The sequence below is a fragment of the Chinchilla lanigera genome, unplaced genomic scaffold (genome assembly GCF_000276665.1).
Source record: "Chinchilla lanigera isolate Chin_1 unplaced genomic scaffold, ChiLan1.0 scaffold00054, whole genome shotgun sequence".
Lineage (NCBI taxonomy): Eukaryota > Metazoa > Chordata > Mammalia > Rodentia > Chinchillidae > Chinchilla > Chinchilla lanigera.
Window position 1 is genome coordinate 6,567,011 of NW_004955455.1, and position 20,983 is coordinate 6,587,993.

The following is a 20,983-nucleotide window of genomic DNA, read 5'->3' on the forward strand; positions in this document are numbered from 1 at the left end:
TCAATCACATATAGGATGAAGTCTGTTTCAGTAGGTGACCGAGATAATGTTTTATTTTTGTTCTGGAAAAGCTGCAACTCCAAATTTTCTTTCTTTCTTGAAATCTTCTCTACCCCTTTACTTCCCCAAACTATGTATATAAGGTAGGTATTGCTATTATAATCATTTTACATCTAGGAAATGGAGGCTGAGGGACTTTGTCCTAGGTTAACTAGAGAGAAAATGGTAAGTTCTGGATTTGGATTGTTCAGTATGCTTTTAAGCAAGTTGTCATATTGCTATCATAGTATTTTAGTTAGTGAAGTACATGAGTATTTACAAGCACATATTGTTGTACATGTCTATATGTGCTGTTGACTTGGAGAGCCTGGTTGTTCAACTGCATAGGAAGTAGTATACACATCTTGAATTGTGGAAAGCAATAAAATATAAAGTGGAGTGAAATTAGGTATAGCATTGTGAACTCATGATTTTTTGTTGTATATATGTGTATGAGGTGTGATTGGAAACAATAATGTTTGAATAAAAATACATAATTATTTACAGTGAAAGATACACATTTCTATTAATCTCTCTCAAAATACTCCCATTTGACACATATCATTTTTGTCACTGTCTCAAACAGCTCTGGAAGTCCTCTTTCAGGAGTGTCTTTTCCTGGTTGCCTTGATATTCTGAACTGATTAAAAACATTTTTGGAAATTCCCTTCAAACAAAAATACTATGGTGCATTCTCATCCATCTTATTCACTGGATCTAGTGCCATGGGATTTCTGGCTCCTCCCAATGTCAAAATAACCATGGAAGGTAAATATTTTAAATTAATTCAGGATGTTGAGGCACATAACAGAATAGCTAAAGATGCTCATGAAAGAAAACTTTCAGAACTCATCCAGAAAGTGGCAAGAGAGATGAGATAAACGTGTTTAAAGCAAGAGGGAGTATTTTGGGGGCATTAATGGTAATGTATCTTTCACTGTGACAAATTTTTTAAAAACTTAAATATTCACTACATTTTATGATACTGCTTCATACATACACACACACATACATATGTATACCTCTATTATGAAACGTGCATCTTTATCATGTATTCATCTACCTACATATATGTATATATGGTGTTTGTGCTGAAAGAGGCATGACAAAAATGCAATGCACTAAGCACATTTAACATCTACATTTTAGTCTCTAATACTCTTATCCACATAATAGAGTTAAGATTCTGTTAGAACAATGAAAGATTCCAGGGATAGAGCAGGGTTGGTACACATTATAATTTGTGTCTAAACATCTCCCCAAAGCCTCATGCACTTTAGATGGGCCTTTGTTGAAGATAGCTGAATCAAGATGAGTCTTGAATATGTTGTCATGCTAGAGTTTAAGGAATTGATCAATAAGAAGACATAGAAACATTCTTCATACAAGGGCCAGTTTGAGGATCTCCCATTGGCCAAATGTGGTAGGATATGAGAATCAAAATTATATGCAGTAATAAGTCAGTTATAATTAGGAATATATGAGTCTGTATCAATAACAGATAGATAGATAGGTGGATGAGACAGTGAACTTTTGCCATTAGTAGCATTTTAAATGCTGAGTGATTATTTTAGATGGAGTTCTAGGGTTATAAAATCAATATTTTGCATCAATTACAGTGAAAATAAGATGAGGCAAGAATCATCTAGGAATGCTAAATCCAGTGGGAAAATTTGAGGAGTTACAGGATTTTTGAATGGCTTGAGGTATCTCACTATAGAGTGCTCATTACTTACAGGGAAAGATAAAAAGGATAATCATACACTGGAGAAACTGAGCAAAACCTTGACCAGGTGATCAAATTTAACATCATAACTATTGAGGAACACATAGATATTGTATGCTTCCCCTGAAATACTATGACTAGTAGGCAATATCACATATGTAGTATTCCAATCAAGAATGTGTAACATGAATCCAATTGTGAAACAATATTAGGCAAATCAAAAAGGAAGAGTGTTACATTTAGAAGGATAAGGGCCAGGGATATAGCTCAGTGGCACAAGCGCCTACTTGGCAAGCGCAAGGTCCTGAGTTTGGTTCCCAGTACCAAAAAAAAAAAAAAAAAAAAAAATTAAAAAGATATTGAAGGATTGGAGGAGAAATTCAGTGCTGTGCCTATTATACTTGAGAAGGTTTACTCAAGAGCTATTTTTGGAAGAGGTGAGTTGTTTCTGACTGAACCACAGAACAATTATACTTCAGGATTTCTGGTTTCATTCTACCACAGTGACTGAGTGGCATTTGACCGCAAGAGACAGTCATGAAGAGGGCATGGGCTAGACATAACGTCTACCCCGAGAAGTTTAAGTTCAGGCTGGGAAAGACACAGGGGCCTTACCCTCCACAGTGGGCAGCCAGACTTGTTGTGTGTGGATTTTAGAGAAGAGTGGGTTTGAAAGTGCTGGCATTAAGTCCAGTACTCTGATTGAACACCTGCTCTGCTTTCTACAAAAACACAGAACTCAGCGGTCTGTTTGTTTTCCCCATAAAGCAGTGTGAACAAGGATATGGTTTAGTTTAAACAGTTGCCACAGCCAGGGGTGTATGGGCAGAGCGGTGTCTGGAGCAGGGGCGGGGACAGCTCACAAATCTACAGACCCTAAACCTGGACAGAGAAAGCTATATCTTAAGGCACACAGAGGGGTACAGAAACAGCTGCTAGAATGACGCCGGCCTTGGGGTGGACACACCTAGTGAGAAAGGTAGGGCAGCATTCAGCATTCATACAGAGAAATGAATGTGGAAACAAAATAAGACTTATCAGCAACTCTAGTCCTCCTTCCTATCTGGTAGATTCCAATACTGAGACCCAAAAAAGAAACCACTCATTCAAACATAGAGAGAAAAAAAAAAAATTGAATTTATTTCTTTCTCTTTTTTTTCATTGATTTTTGAGAGTTTGGGTCTTTCCTCTTCCTTGTTTTTCTCTCTTTAATTTTACTCTTTGCTTTATCTTATTTGTTCTTTTTGATTACTTTATGACCAATTATATTAATTTCCTTTTACTCCTTAATAAGATCCTTTATATCACTTTTCTCTTCTCCTCATTTTAAAATTTAATTTTATAATTTACTTCTTTCATTTTCCTGTTCCCCACTCCCTGCATCTTTGCTAATGTATCATTATGCTTTATTAATATTTAGATATTTAGTTAACTCTATGCTATTACTGTTGATTTTGTGATATTGTCAATGGTGATATCATTGTTGAATTTACTAGATATTAACTGTATGTCAATATTTGGTTTGTCTCTGTGCCTATATTATAATTATAAATCTCTTTTGCATGTTTAAGGGTGGTACACTTAGGGTTTTTATTGACTGTTATGATATGTCAATATCCAGTTTGTCTGTGATTTTATTAGCACTGCTGATTTTGTTGTTACTGTCAGAATGACATAGTTGTTCCTATTAGTTAGTTTCTACTGTTTGCCAGCATCTTCTTTGTCCTTTGTCAAAATGCTGTGATTCATTTCTGGAGAACTATGTGCTAGGCCAATTACACTGCACCCTTCCTCTCAACTTAGTGAAGGTTGTTGGATATAGTAAAGGGCGCAAAGACCTATAGTTATCCATATATAGTTATCCACTGAACCTCAGACACTAACTAAAGAATCTCTATACTGACAACAAAGTCCATCCACTATAATCAACCAGGAGCATTAGTAATGAAAAACAAACTAGCAAGAAAAAATAGAAAAACAGGAAAAGAAAGCAACAAATTGCTTTCAAAAACTTAGCTCTCCCTATCTAATCCATAGGGCATCAGTGAGGAGGAAATCAAATGCCAAACAGCTGACTTATATGACAAGTATATTAATTTACATTAATTTACCACAGACTTCTCAGCACAAACCTTCAAGGCCAAGAGAACTTGGAATGAAATGTTTCAAGCTCTAAGAGAATACAGCTGCCAACCCAGACTGATACATCCTAAAAAGTATCTCCAAACTGATGGAGAGATGAAGCCTTTACACAACGAAGTGTGCCTTGAGGAATTCATGACCACAAAGCCAGTGCTACAAAATACTTCCAAAGATATCCTAGAAAAGGCAATGAAGCCAACAATGTTTAAAAGTCTAATGAAATGAATAATTAAGCAGGGCAAGAAGTACAGCAGATGGAAAATAAGGAAACAGCAACAAAAAAATGCAATGACAGAATAAATCAACATTTTCAGTAATAACTTGTAATGTGAATGGTTTCAACTCCCCAATGAATAGACACCGATTGAAAGATTTGATCAAAAAACCCAAATCTAACAGTATCCTGTGTACATGAAACACATTTAGCCTAAAAAGAAATTCATAAACAAAAAAATCAAAGAACAGAAAAAATATTGCATGCAACAGGAACCCTAAAAAAAACCAAGAATACTTATCCTATTTTTTGATAAAAGGGATTTCAAGCCAAAATGGGATCAGAAGAAGCAAAGAAAATCACTATATATTGGTTAAGGAAACAGTTCCACAGGAAGAGATAGCAATTATAAACACATATGCACCAAAAATTGGTGCACCCAACTTCATAAAATAAACAGTACTATAGGTAAAAGATCAGATAAGCATCCATATAATTATAATGGTGGAACTCAATATTTTACTGTCACGAATAGATAAGCTGGACAGAAAATCAACAAAGAAACATCAGCGTTAAAAAACCCCTTCAAACAAACATAGTTAAAGAATATCTACAGTGTATTGCCCCAGTGACAGAATACATGTTCTTCTCAGCAGCATATGGAACTTTCTCCAAAAAATACTACATATTATCCCATAAAACATGAATAAATAAATAGAAAAGAATCAAAACTATCCTATGCATATTATCAGATGAGAAAGCAAAGAAACGAGAAATCATTGGCTCAAGAAACCACAGAAAGTGTGAAAACACATGGAAAAATAACCAGTACACTTCTATATAATCAATATGTGTCAGAGGAAGTCAACAAATAAATTACACAATTTCTAGAATAAAATGATAATACTAGCACAGCATGCCAGAGAATATGATCAACAATGGAATCAGTCCTAAGACAGAAGTTTATAGCTGTTAGTGCCCACATAAAAAACACAAGTGAGCCCAAATAGACCTCCTAATTATGAACCTCAAGGTCCTAGAAAAGCAAGGACAATTCAAACTCGAAGCTAGTACAAGGAAAAATAATATAAAGATCATAACATATCAATTAAATTGAGACTAAATATTCAAAGTATTAATGAATTGAAGAGTTTGTTCTTAAAAAGAATAAAAAATAGATAAACCTCTAGCCAATCTTACCAAAAAATGAAAGGAAAGACCCAAATCAAGGGTGGGACACTACCGCCATTCTAGAACATAGGATTTTTATGTTGAGAGTCTATCACATTAGTATCTAGGTCTATAAGTTGTGTTCCAACTGTTCTCTCCATAATCCACAGGCCTGCTCACTTCATTACCTAAAAAAATGCAATTGTCAAGGGACCTCCCCCTGGGGAAGATTGGCAAATAGATTTCACCCATTTGCTTCTGTGCAAGGGTGAATATCTTTTATTGTGCATAGGTACCTTTAGTGGGTGATTACATTGCTTCCTTATCAGGTTAGAATGAGCCTCGGAGGTGGTAAAAGTCACTTTTAAGGGAGTGATGCCTCCATTTTGACTTCCTCCATCCATCTAGAGTGACAGAGGGCCTAATTCAGAGTTGTGCTAGTCTCCATGAGCTCTAGGCTCAGGGTATGACACAGCATTACATTATTGATGGCACAGAAGACTGGGGCTCCCATGGTTATTCTACCCAGAGCAGTGGGGAGTATTATAGTGCCTGAACACCAGCAAGTGACTATGGATGGGCCTACCATGGCCCCAGGGAAAAAGTTTCAGGGACTCATTACCCTCTTTTAGTTATGTCTCAAGTTCACAGTAAACAATATATCAAATGAAGATTTAGGACAAACCTGGGCTAAGGTAGCCCACTAATGCTAAAATAGTGACAAAGGACCAAAATGGAACTCATAGAGATTCTGGACTTAGGGCACCATTTTGTGCCAAAGTAGCAGAGGTGATTATATTCTCAGGGAAAATGGCAAACTGTTTAAAGTTTTGGAAGCACAGAGACAAAGAAAGTCAGATTACGGAGTGGAATAAATGCCTAAACTTTTAATGCACAAATTAAGGACTGAATCTTTTAGTTAAATCTTTATTTAAATATTTAAATAACTGAAGATTAAATCCTTTAGTGCACAAAGTTAAAGTCATTATAATACAATGATACATGTATACCCATGTATCATTTAAAGCAACATAATTCATAATAGCTAAATTATGGAAGTAGCATATATGATGATGAATGGATGTATGGTAAAGAATATGTGGTCTATATAGACAATGGAGCCCTATTCAGAATGATAAATTTGAGTCCTTTGTAGGAAAATGGAAGATCTTGAGAACCTAATGTTAAGTGAAATCAGTCACACACTGAAAGTTATATATTACATGTTTTCTCTTACATGAAAATCTGAAATATAAATAATGTAAAGAGAAAAATCCCTAAACCTAAGAAATAGGTTTTGTGGAGATGAGAGAATGATATGGAGAAGTCAGGAGAGGGGAGGTTACAGTGGGAAGTAAGAATAAAAATAATCAAGATGAGATATATATATGTGTCAATTCCCAAACATGAATGCAACTTTCACACATAACACAATACATTGATAATAAAAAAGAAAAAGTACAGTCAAAGTAGGAAACAGCCAAATAATGGCTGAAGTAAGTCCCAATGAAAATTACCATGAATATAAATGGGTTAATTCTTCAATTAAATATTTAGAGTGACTGACTGGATTAAAAAAGAAGATCCAGTTTACAAGATGCTGCTCACAAGAAACTTGCTTCACCTGTTATAACACACACTGACTGAATATGAAGGGATGGAATAAAACATTCCAAGCAAATGGAGTGCAAAAGAAAGCAAGAGTATCCAGATTCTTTAAGTAGAAAATATCCATAGACTTTAAATAAAAAATCAATATTAATAGGCATGAACAGTCATTATATAATAGCAAAGTGATCAACTCAACAAAAGAAAATAGGTTATATATATATATGTTATATATAATATATCCTATATTATTATATTATTAATATATCCTATAGTACTACATTAATAGGACATATATAATATATCCTATTATATAATATATAATATATATATAACACCCTATATTAGATATAATATCGTATATATATATATATAAAATACTGGACTACTCATATATAAACAAATTTTAATAAATATAAGTGGACAGATAGACTTCACTCTAATATTTACACAGTATTTTAACATTTCCTTTTCAGCAATGTACTAATCAACCAAAAAGAAAAGCAACAAAGGATAGGTGCCTTTTCAGTAGAGTGAAGAGAACATTCCTTCCAACAAAGCAGAGCACACATTGTTCTCAATAGCAAATGGAACAATGTCTAGGAATAGATTGTGCAGCAGCCCACAACATAATTCTCAGAAAATTAAAAAAATTGAAATAACATCAGGATTTTTCTGACCACAATGCAATAAAAGTAGATATTAACAACAATGACAGCAATGAGAGTTGAAATCTATATTATGTACGTAAATTAAACAACTCACTTTTAAACAAGCAAGGGGTAAAGAAAAATACCAAGAAGGAGAGTAAAATATTTCTTGAAACAAATGAAAATCAAGTACAGCATAGTGAAACCTATGAGAGAGGGCAAAATCAGTACTAAAAGGGAAGTTTATAGCAAAATCAATGTCCTTAGCAAAAAAGAAATCTCCCAGATAACCTACCACTGAATCTCAAAACCCAGAAAACAACAATAAACCAGTTGAAAAATTAGCAGAAAGAAAAAGTAAAAAAAATTAAAGGAAATTAAACTGAAGTAGAAACATAAAACAATGAAAAGGATCAATAGAACACAGTTTTTGAAAAGGCAAATAATATTGACAAATCTTTAGGTAGAATAAGAGAAAGAAAATACTAAGAAAAATAAAATCAGAGGTAAAAATGGAGCCATTACAACACCACACAATTACAAAAGATAATTGTAAAGAGATTATTGTAAACAACTACTCACCAACAAATTTGATAAGGTGAAGAGCCAAGAGAAGGAAGAAGATAAATAGAAGAAAATAGAGAAAGCACAGAAAGAAGGACATAGTAACTGAGAAGGAGAGAAAAGATAGGGATATTGTATTTAATTATGGAAGTGTCAGTCAAGTAAATTTAGATAATACCAAGAAACAATGACTGATCTTGGCCTATGTGACTACATAACATGGGATATTATGGAATCAACAGTAGAAAACTTTTCATCACACAAATGGGGAAAGACTGAAAGCATTTTCACTAAAATCAGGAATGAGAAAAGAGTGTCTATTCTGACAACTCCTGTTCAGTATACTACTTGAAACTTTAGCCAGAGCAATCAGGAAGAAAAGTAAATAAAACAGACATGAATATGAAAGTAATAAGTGAAAGTATCCCCATTTGCATATGATAATGAGTCTTACATAGAAGATCCAAAATACTTCAACAGAATACTTAGATTCAATAAACAGATTCATCAAAGTTGTAAGATACACAATCATTCAATTAAAATTAGTTGCACTCTTGTACACCAAAAATGAATCTACTAGGAGATAATTTAGGGAAACAATTCCATGAACATTAGTTTCAAAAATAAATATCTGGAAATCAACCTAACCAAAGAGGTGAAAGACCTCTATAATGAAAATTACAGAACTTTGAAGAAAGAATTTGAAGAATTAGAAAATAGAAAGACAGTTATTTTTCTTGGATTGACAGAATTAATTTTGTTAAAATGACCATATTACTAAAAATCTATCTATGAGGGGCTGGGGATTTAGTTCAGCAGCATAGCGCCTGCCTGGCAAGCACGACATCGTGAGTTCATTTCCCGGTACTGGAAAAAAACCAAAAACTGAAATAAAAAGAAAAAGTAAAAATCTATCTATGGAATTAATGCAACCCCTATGAAAATATCGCTATATTCTTCACATAATTAAAAAAATTCTAAAATTTTTATAAATCTGAAATATCCTAGAACTGCCAAAGCATTCCTGAACAAAAACAGTAAAACTTGACACATCACAGTGCCAGACTTCAAATTATACCATAAAGCTATAGTACTAAAAAAGGGCAGTACACACACACACACACACACACACACACACACACACACACACACACATTAATTGAATAGAACAGAAGACACATAAACAATTCCATGCAGGCCTATAATCATCATATTTTTGACAAAGGGGCCAAAACATATGCTGGAGAAAATACTAGTTAACAAATGATGTCTTAGTTACTTTTCCCATTGCTGAGACAAAATAACAGACACCCAAAGTTAAAAGGGGGCAATGTTTATTTAGTTCACAGTTTATAGAGGTTTCAGTCCATATTTGGCTGGTTCCAAGGCAGGGTGGCACATAGCAGAGGTTCACTGTGGGAGAAGACAGCAAAAGTAACAAGCGAGGAGAAAAGGACAAACATTTCAGTCCCTTATATTATATGCAATTTACTTGCCCTACAGCAAGAATAGCACTCAGACTCCTAATCCCAACACTCGACAATGAACCAATCACAAAATTTACATTCAGCCTCCTCTGAATAACTCACTCCTCATGAGAGCACGAGGCTTTGTGGGGGGACATCCAGACACAAACGATAACAAATTGTGTTGGAGAAACTAAATAGCTACAGGCAAAATACTAAACCTAGAACTGTGTCTCCCACCCTGCACTAATGTCAAATCAGGATGCACATATGCTTCACCCTGCACTAATGTCAAATCAAGAGCTTAAATATATGCTTCAAAACTAATGGAAGATAAATGGGAAAAACTTTTGAGCCATAGGCATAGGTAAAGACTTCCTGAATAGGAATGTAATAGCACAGGAAATTACAAGAATACACAAATGGATTTGCAACAAATTTACAAACTTTTGCAAATCAAAAGAAACAACAGGGTGAAAAGGTCACATATAGACTGGGAAATAATATTTGCCTGCCAGTTATTTTAGCCACCTTTCCCATTGCTGGGACAAAATATTCAACACTGACAATCTAACGGAGGGGAGTTTTAATTTGGCTCATGATTTCAGGGGATTTAGTCCATGGTTGGCTGGTTCCAGGTAGAAATATTATGGTGGAAGGACACGGTGGTTGATAAATGCTGAGTTCCTGGCAGCAGGGAAGCACAGCAGGGGACTAGAGCCAGAAAGGAAGGCATGGGGCTAGTTATATAACTGACAGTTGCATCTCCATGACCTACCAAGATCCACCAAGAAGTGCATTTTACTAATCCCCTAGTGGCTCCCAAGCCAATCAAGTTGACACAGCTTTATTACCACATATCAGTCTCTGTCAGCTTTATACCTAAGCACATTTCCTTAAAGCATAGCTGAGCTCCAAAAATTACAAGGTCAGAATTCCATGTAACATGATATAACTATTTTGTAAACAGTTGAAGCACAATAATACCTTTCCTAAAGACCCAACAGTCTTAACATTGCTGAAGAACCAAGTCAAATTAGATCAAAAGAAGACAGAAATGCAGAAGAGCAAGCATTAAATAATCCTGCAGCTCTATATTTGGTACCCAGAGTACATTAAGTTAAATATGACCTCCAGAGGGCTTAGACACACCACTTGTAAGGCCTTGCTGGTTGCAGCCCTCGTTACGTCTCACTTGGCTGGCTCAACTCATGATACGTAACTTTCCTCAGCACACATTACTTTCTTGCATCTTCAACTTCCTGGTTTCTTCCACTGCTTGACACACTGCTTTGTCAGGAGCTCCTTGTCTTGTCTCCCTTGAAATCTGGGTGAAAGCCTCAGTAACCCCTCAACTCCTACAGGCTACCTGCCAACAAAACAAGCTCATGTGGATTATGCAAAGGTCTGTTGTCAGTAGAAGTAATGACTATGTCCCCCTGAACCACAGCTACAGAGGACTTTGAGTATCTAGATGGCTTAGCACAAAAAATTATGCCTGAATAATCAGTACCCTGAGACTCTTCTTGAGCAGAAGTCCCAGGGTCTCTCTTATGAAATGAAAAGTTTATCCTTCTTCCCCACTGAGTCTGTTTTGGGTGGTGTATTGCTGATTTATGAAATGCACTCAAGGCATCTTTATTCTTTTCTCTATACAAAGTAAGTTTTCTAAGAAATATAATGGTGCTAATCTCTTCAGAACCACAACTTTTTTGGTCCCAGCTTTACACATGGTTCCTTTTGGACTAAAAATTAAGATTTCCCAGTTGTTCTGCTTTGGTTCTTGCTCCAATTTTTACTATAAATTTCACTAAAAGCAGCCAGGAGTACCCATTGTACTACCTAAACCCTGGGGTACCTTGAAATTTCTTCTGCCAGATTGATCAGTCTATAGCTCTTATATTCAACTTCTGTCAAATCAGAACATGAGTGACATGTACACAATTTTTTGTTCCAGAGTATACCATGCAATGGTTTCTAGTCCAGCTCCCTAAGACATTCTTTTTCCCCACTGAAACATCAAGAGCCTGACCTTTATGATCTGCATTTCTATCACCATTCCAGTCTTCTGGACTCTAACCAGAATAACCCATCAAGCTTTACGCACAACATTTATGGACTTTTCCTACCTACAATTCCAAACCTTTCCAAACTTGTTTTGCAAACCAGTTCCAACGGCTTCTGTACCACATGCCAGGTAAAGTCACAGTAAAGAACCGATTTGTTTTGGTACTGTTTTCCTACATTAACCAGTTTTTCTATTGCCTGTACAGAACCTGACATCATAATGTAAGGATGAAAAGTTAAATTTGGTCCATGTTTTAAGGGGATTCAGTCCATGGTCAGCCAGTTGTAAGGCAGAAATATCATGGTAGAAGTGTGTGGTAGAGGAAAAATGCTTAATTTATGACAGTCTGGAAGCAAAGCAGAGCAATAGACCTAAAAATGAGGAGGTATGATAGACATAGAAATGAAAGGATACTGCTGAAAAGTAAAGAGCAACTGGGATGAGGGAAGAGAGAAAAGAAAGAAGGGGAAAACTATGTATATACGTATATACAGGATATCCTGCATATATGTATATACAGGATAGCTACCATAGTTGTACTACTGTACATGTCACTTTATTGAAAGGAATAGTTAATGATTAACTATTTGATCAATCTTTCATGTCTGTACTTGCTTTGCTGAGTAACCACTTTGAAGTTATCAATATATAATATGGCAACCAATGTTAATTTCCTGCCACCTTGTCTGTAATTCAGTATTGCTTATATTTTCTTGTGCTATTTTGTAAATGAATGTCTGTTTGTTAATATGTTTTTGTTCTTTTATTTTTAAAATAAAATAAAAATAAATAAAATGACCAGTATATCTTATATGCATGTACCAGTTTCTCAAAATTGCCATTATTCTATATGTCAAAGATACACCAATGAAAACAAGGTGCTGTGAAAATTACATACCAACATGCAGAACATTATAGTCAGATTCCCTTCTCTCATCAATTAATAAAAACCTCAGTATGGATTGAAGACTTAAATGTAATACCTGTAGGTATGAAACTACTAGCAGAAAATGAGAAGGCTTCAGCATGTTAAAATGGACAATGTATTTAGGTAGGACCCAAAAGCACAGGCAACAAAAGCAAAAAGAAACAAATGAGATTATATCAAAATCAAAACCTTCTGTACAGACAAGAAAAAAATACCAGTAAAGGGAAAACACAATCTAAAGAATAGGAAAAAAAATTACAAGCTAGTTATCCAACCAGGGATTAATATCCAGAATCAAACAACTTAATAACAAAAAGCACAAATAAGCTGCTTTGGAAAGGACAAACAATCTGAACAGACTCTTCTTAACACAAAGACAAATAGCTTCCAAAATTTCATATGAAAAATTATTAACATCAGAAATCACTGAGGAAATTAAAATCAAATCCCCAAGTAAACACCATTTACCAAATTGAAAGGGCTACATTAAGAAATTAGTCAACAAATTAACAAATTAACAAAAAGGAACAAATCCTGGGGAAGATACAGGGATATTTGAGCTTTTCCTTACTGTTTATTTCAAAGTAAAACAGCATAGCCCTTATAAAAAATATATGGAGAATTTTTGTATAAAGAAAAGTGCAAATGTCATGTGTTCCAAAAATTCTACTTTTCATTATATATCCAAATAAATGGAAATCAGTGTATTGAAGAGACATCTGCACTCCCATATGTATTGTAGCACTGTTCCCCATACTAAAGATGGAGCTAACCTAAGTGCCCATGAATGGGTGAATGGATAAAGAAAATGTAAAACTGAACAGTGTATCACTTTCAACCATAAAATCTTAAGTCCTATCATTTGCACTAACATAACAGACCCTGGAAGATATTATATGCAGTAAATGAGGCACAAAAAGACAAATACATGTTCTTACTTATGTGTTGAAACAAAACAAACAGAAACTAAATAAGTTGATCTCCTGGAAGTAGAGTATAGGAGTGGTTACCAAGTGCTTGAAAAGTGAGAGAGCTGGAAGGGAGAGAGAATAATTAGTGATAGGATTAAAAAATTCAGTGAATATGATGAATAAGTTCTAGTTTTCTATAGCACAGTAGTGTGACCACATAATATTTGGTAGTGCAAAATAGCTAGAAGAAAGGATTTAAATTTTCTAGCAGGAAGAAATTATAAATGTTTGAAATGATGGTTATACTAATGACCCTGGTTTTATCATTACATATTGGATATATGTAGTAAAAGATCACACTGCACCCTATAAATATGTACCATTATTATATATCAACTAAAATAATTTAAAAAGCAAGCCCCAAATTGTCATATTATCAAGTCTTTGCTTTTCATTTATAATGTATGGTATCATAAAGACATTAAACTCCTGGATTTAAAATTACACACACATCACTTATATATGAAATGCATTTAAAATTATATGTATATATTTTATATCTCAAAGTCTGTATTGTGGTAAAATATAGGACTTAAAAATCTTCCACTTAAACTGTTCTAAGTGCAGAACTCAAGGGCATGAGTTCTATCACAATGATCCAAAAATATTTCCCTTAATAAAGATTAATTGCAATGACAAAGAATTTTTTGTTGCTATAAAGGAGCATATTGGAACAACTTTCAATCCCTGAATAGGACTATAGATTAGATAATAATTTATATTCAAGTCAATTTCTGGATTTTAAAATTTGCCGTGTGGTTTTCTGAAAGAATATCAGTGTTTCTAGTAAACACATACATATGTAGGCATTAAGGGACCTCTGTACCTATAACTGATTCTCAATATATTTGTTATTGGGGGTTGAGAATCAGTAAAAAAGATGTTCAACCTAAGAAATAAACAGCTCTGAGAACTTCACTGCTCTGACTCTGGAATAGTGCAGAGTCTATCATGGTATAAAACTATAAAAATTGTTATGTCCTGGATTATCCATCATTCATATCACTTAAAATATAACCTTACAGATAAGAATGGACTCCTGCTGTGGTACCTTTTTGGCTGACCACAAATCTTGCATAGTTACATACACAAGCTCTTGGCTTCCTTGCACCCCTAACCAACATTCCATTCCTTTTACATCATCAGGAACCCTCCACTCTGGGAGGTATGCCACTCAGGAGCCTCTTTGGTCGCTGTCCTGCTCCCTCAGTACCTGTTCATGCATGCTCTTTAGAACCATAAAGACCTTAGATGTCAGAGCCAAAGGAGAACAGGGAGATTAGGATGAGCAAGAGATATGTACAACATGCATGCGAGAAGGACCTGATACCTGGGTGCTCCTTTCATTCTCCTTTGCCCCTTCCAGTTTTCTTGTCCTCAGAGGCTATTTCAGTGATAGCTCCATAAAGACAATTGCCAGTTCCATCCAGAAGGAGCATCCCCTTTCATGAGTGTGTACCAAATGTCTCCCATAGTTGTCTGTACACTCTCCTTCAGCTTGTGTTTTAGTCGTATATTGGCTAGTATATTGCATGTATTGTCCTTCAAAGCTTAATTATTTCAAGGGTAAAATTCTTATGACATTAGCTAAATGATGAACCCTTGTTGCCTTGGAATTTGTGTCCATAACAGAATTCTGTACTATGCTGTAAGCTCTAGGAAACACATTAAGTTAGAAAACGTGATGCCACTTAAACATAGCGACTGGTTTAGTTGCAATAATGACTCAGCTCAACAGAGGAACAAAGTTGAAGTTCAGCTTTTCCCCTCATGAGCGTTGAGACACTGGCCTGTAGACTTGGCAAAATGATATCTTTAGACACTGCTAGGTGAAGAAGAATTGAATTTTTTCCTACTTTTCCATTTGTCTGGCTGAATCTTCAGATTCCTTTCTTTCTTTCCCTGATCACCCCCAAGAAATTTAACTTGACAAAATACTTTGAAGTCAGTCATGGGAGCACACACTTCTAACCTCAGCACTGTGGGAGGTGAAAAAAGAGGATCATAAGTTCAAGCCCAGCCAGAGTAATTTAGCTAAATAAAAAAAAGTAGGGGATATGTATGTGATTTGGTGTGAAGGTCCTAGGTTCAATCTCTAGGACAGAAACAAGAAAAAAAATGCCCTTAAATTATTTAAACACTTAATCATGGTATCTTTTTTCAGAGGTGGTCTTAGATAAAATATGGTAAATTTAAAGAAAGCGAGTTTAACAACACAAATTACTTTCCCTCTGCTTCACTGAGAAGGAAAATATTGGTTCAGCCTGGCTTAGGGGAAGAATGAAGAGTTAATTGTTTACCAGAACAAAATAAAATTCAAAGTGGCTGAAGAATGATCAAAGAGAAGCAACAATCCCTTCATAGCTCTTTGTCCCTTGCTGATAGGTGTAAGTTGGTGCACAAGGTAAATTCTGCATCAAGAATTGAAAATTAAGCAATTTTCAGCAATTTACTTTGTAAACATCCAAAAAGCCTGGAAAGTTTCCAGAATGACTGGTCCTTCACTGGCACAGATAGTTCAGTGAACTTGCGGGACATGTGAGCACTCTGATTCTCATCTGTTTTCTACTAGTAACTCTACTCAGTCCTTGCTCACTTCCAGAAATGGTGAACGGTGCTTTCTCAAGTACGCTGAGCTATGCATTAACTATTACTCATTTTGTTATAAAAATTCCAGCTCTGCCTGTTCTCAGTGGAACACTCATTCAATTCTAAACTGAACTTGTGTTTTTAGATTTGCAAATCTATTCTGCACCTAGATGAAACTGTCTTTGCTTTTTTCTTTTAAGCTCATTTGTAAATTTTGGTTCATTACGGGCAGTGGAAAAAAGTAGGAGCCAAGAAGAAAATTCTTTTCTTTATTTCCAAAGAGCTGTTACAGATAGATAATAGCTGTTATCTATCTGAATGAGACTTTGTTCTTCGAGCACACCTATTTTTTTATATCCTTAATGATAGGATGGATTTACACCCAAGAGACTATTAGGACTTGAAGTCCTGCGAGTCTGTGCGCCAGGTCTCTGATACCACATCCACCTTTTCACATTAATGCTTTCTAGAGAGACCCTAGGAAAGTTAGGATGTCCAGATGTTTTCCCCTTGTAAAGGCCATTAAAAGCCTATATACTCTGTTCTCTGATCTTTGAACTCTGGCTCCATAATGCAGTTCCTTGTAAGTAAGACAAAAGGAGGCACTGAACTCACAGAAATTCCAATGGCCACAATAATGAAGAGAGAAAGGATGGAGAGGGTGATCTGCAGTCGTTTTCCACCAAATCGCTTCCTGAGATACTCTGGCATGGTCACCACCTGCAGAGATAGATGTCAACAGTAATTCACCTTTGGACTACCATCTTGGGATCTCCTATCAGCTCCAACATTTACTAGACATTGTGGCCTTGAAAAGTGACAATATTTTTGTATCTATTTTATCAAGTATGAAGTGGAGACTTGATCTGAAAGTTGATGTGAAGTATGTGTAACAACACCAAATGCCTGGAAGACACTTGACACATAATTTTGCCTATTACATTGGAGTCATTAAAAGCAATATTACCATTAGTCACCGCTTTGATTAAGGAATAAATTGATAATTGAATAAATTATAAGTATATATTTTAATATATATTCATGTGATTATCTTTTTGAAAAGGGAATTACATGAAATCCCTATCTATGGTTTTCATTACTGAAGTATGAGATTGAATATATGATCTCATAGACCATTACATCAGTGGCATGATGCAAATGAAAAATTATAACTAAAAGAGAAGTGGAGCAGAATAATTAGGAAAAATTGCAACCTAGTCTTTCAAAGAACAAAGAAAACATATGTAAAGTAGTGCTCTGGCAACTGCTTGTTGAGATTATTATGGATAAAATGGTGCTGAGCATCAGGACAATGGGAAAAGGTGTTGATAGCATCTAAGGAATCTTCAAAGCTGTCCCTCACATCATAGTCCTAGAAGATTAGGAGGGCAGAGTGTTCCCAGGGAATGGATGTGGGGTCCTTTCTGTGGGTTTGCTGCCCAGATTCATGTCAGGACTTTGATGTACACCGCCCAGTGCAATGCTCTACTCCAGAGAGCGTGTGGCAGACCTCAGTTGTATCCATGTGGTATTAATTCTGAAGTCTTGCAGAATTAAAAATGTACAGAATCATGGTGATTTCCACCTGGATTTCAGAGGAAAGCCTTAGGGACCAAGTAGAAAGCTGCTACTGAGGTGAAGATGTCAAGGAATTGCCACTGGAGCTATGTCTCGTGGGGCTGTGGGAATGGTGCTCCATCCAAAACCTTAGAAATGTAAAGCAATAGGCAGTATGAAATATCAGTGTGAAAAGCTGTAGGTAGAGAATCCAAAACTAAGAGCTAAGACAGGCAAAGCTATTGGGAGGAGCTTCCCAAACCTATCTTAGACTTTTAAAATTTAGTATCTAATCTACTGTGTTTTAGTATTGTTGGGGGCCTGTGATCCTTTTTCTCTTAACTTATTTGTCCTATTTGGAAGATAATGCTTATTATATCTCTACTCTGTCATTGTAGTTTGGAAGTATATAACTTGTTTTTGTTTATAGGCTCACAGCTGTTAGGAGATTCTTAGAGACTCAGATGTGATTTTGGACTTGAATGTTTAGCTAGTGCTGGAATGAGTTAACACTTCGGAAGTATTATCATGGAGTGAATGTCGTTTACAATGTAAGACAAGTATGCACTTCAGGAGTCTTGGCTAGATGCTGTGATCTGAATATGTTTGTGCCCCAAAATGTCATGTACTAGAAATTGGGTCTCCAGTGTGTGATTCTGAGTTTGAGGGTTCTTTTAGAAGTGGGGTTTATTGGAAAGTGGCTTTGTCATGGGGACTCCATTCTCACAAAAGGATTAATGTAGTTCTCAAAGGACAAAGTTAATTCTTTGAAGAGTAAGTTGCTCTAAAGCAAAGACAGCCCATACGATCAGCAATCTCTGTATGCAATTATTTCCTTTTCTGATACTTAACCATATTGTAATACAGCAGTGCTCCTATGGAGAGCTCAGGAGATTCTGGCGCTATGCTGCTTAATCTCCCAAACAATGAGCAAAAAGTATGGTTTTCTTTGTAAAAAGAACCTAGCCTCACACATTTTTACAGCAATATGAAAGTAATTAAGAGTCTTAAAGGAACCAAAACAATCACCAATTTGTAAAATGAATGTTTTCCTATTCTTTTCATTCCCTCTCTGGTTCCACTTTGGAATCTTTCCGTCCACCAATGAACAGTTCATGCATCCAGTAATTTCAGCTTCAAGGATTAGAGTTGCTTGTAGTGCTTCCTTCCCCACTGGTTTCATCTTTAACCTGCTATCAAGTCTGTCATCTCTGTTCCAGAGCAGCTTCCATTTTTCCTTTCTCCTTCCTACAGAATCATGAATTATTTTGTAAAATCCTTCATTCTTGCCTTCCATGTATCACCTGCTCAAGTCAATTCTCCCCTCAACTGAATAGAACTTCTTAAATCATGAATCTGTTGATGAATTTTGAGTGCTGGGAGGCCTCTGTTGCCTGTGGTATGATATAGGGCACATCTTTTAAATCTAGGCTGCATAAACCACTCACAGTTGAACCCTGCCTATACCTACAGATCCACTTCCTTTTTTATTAAAAAGAGAATAAAAAATAATAAAATAACAACAACATAGGCAAAAACAAAGCAAAAACAATAAAAATGATACAGAGTTTCAAAACAAAATGATAGGGATTAACAGTGGTTGCTATATTACATATTGTTATCTTCAATGAAGTTGCTCAGATTCCCAGATGTAAGAATGCAAGATTGATCAAACCATTAAAGAGAATAAAAAATAATAAAAAATTAGAAATGATACAGAGCTTCAACAAAAAAGATGGTAGGAATTCACCAATGATTGTTATATTGCATATTGTTTTCCTCAGATTAGTCGTTCAGATCACCAAATATAAGAACGCAAAATTGGTAAAAAATATTTAAGCATTAACTATTCCTTTCAATAGATCCACTTTCATCTCCCACTAGTTTCCTCCATAAACCCATTACTTTAACTGTGAGTTTATCTGATATACAAATACTCCAAGTTCATATATGGTTTCTCAAACAATCCTAGAGACTTTTCTACCTACTGGGGCCACCCTAATCCTCTAAGGATGAAGTAAGGCCACTTAGGAAAAGCTTTCTTATAAGCACTTTGGTGGTCCAGATACAGGTTCCCTCACCAGGCAGACTCCCCACCACAGTGCTCATTATGAGGACCACTACAGATTTCTCATCTGGCTGCAGTCTCATCCCACAATGGGAGCTCTGCTAGGCAAGAATTTGATGTTTCTCATTTGTATATTCTTAGTATTAGACCAGGAAAAGAGAATCCATTTTCATTATTGAGAGAAAAGTTAGTGAATAAAGGAGTAACTGAAGATAAAGTTGAAAGGTTCCCATGAACACCTGTGGATACTCACCCCTGCCTTGATGTAGATGGGGACAAAAAACCAGCCTAGAACCACCACCATCAGCAAAGCCTGTGAGAAACCAGGAAAAGAGTTTAAAATTTAGGCAGTTTTGCTTATGGAATTTATCATTTTCAGGCCACTGAATTTTACAAAAGTTTTCTTAGACCATGTCCAATTCAAAGTATTGTGATACTTGGACAACTGTGGGCTCTTGCTTCTGTTCCTATGATGTAGAGGCCACTATTTTCCCAGCCTTAGAATGTGCTAAAAATGTGTGGGGAAATATGGTCATAACATAAGACGTCCAGTTAGGTCCAGTCAGGTCACTGGAGGGTTATACACTCTTTGACTAAATGCATTTTTTTGTTTCAGGAAATGAAAGTTTTATTCTTGAATGGCTAAAACCATTAGAAAGAAATTTCAAGATAGAAGAGTATTATTGTCTATTATCTGTGTCTTAGCTCTACACATATAACAGTGATGAAAAGTAAGTTATAGTACTATGCAATATTTATAGTCTTCACATATATCATTTATGCTGCTCAAGAAGTCAGCTGAGGCAGGTATTGAAAGTACAGCTACCCTTCTTATGGAACCGAGACTGAGCAACTTAGAGACTAAGGAAGCTCTTGGATTAAAAATAGAGAAGGAGTTATCTGCAACTTGATGACCACACTCAGCTGGGCCATAAATCATTCTGATTCTGACTGTAGAGAGAGTCTATGATACAAAATGAAACTCTGGCCATAGGAGATATCTGGAGGCTGGGTAAATACTGGGAACATAGATACTAGTACAATAAAATTAAAGGCAAAATCTTCAAGAGGGAGGGTGTTGCAGTTTATGTCTAGATGTCTCCCTAAGCCTCATGTGCTCATAGGTAGGAATTTGGGAGGTGCCTGAATCATGCGGGCATGATAATCACAAGTGGATTAGCACACTGATGAATTTATAGCTAAATGTGATGCTGGGAGGTGAA

At 35.6% G+C, this 20,983-nt stretch overlaps 1 protein-coding gene across 2 annotated transcripts in view; it reads right to left on the minus strand.

The window, feature by feature from the left end:
• The window catches only part of LOC102020204 (low affinity sodium-glucose cotransporter-like), a 134,889-nt gene that overhangs the window by 34,227 nt on the left and 79,679 nt on the right, over nt 1-20,983 (minus strand). For both annotated transcript variants that reach the window (XM_013520389.1, XM_013520390.1), the window contains exons 4-5: nt 20,014-20,073; nt 16,751-16,855 (exon numbers count right to left, since the gene is read on the minus strand). In XM_013520389.1, coding sequence (XP_013375843.1) covers nt 16,751-16,855; nt 20,014-20,073 — 165 coding nt within the window. The remainder of the gene's footprint in view (nt 1-16,750; nt 16,856-20,013; nt 20,074-20,983) is intronic.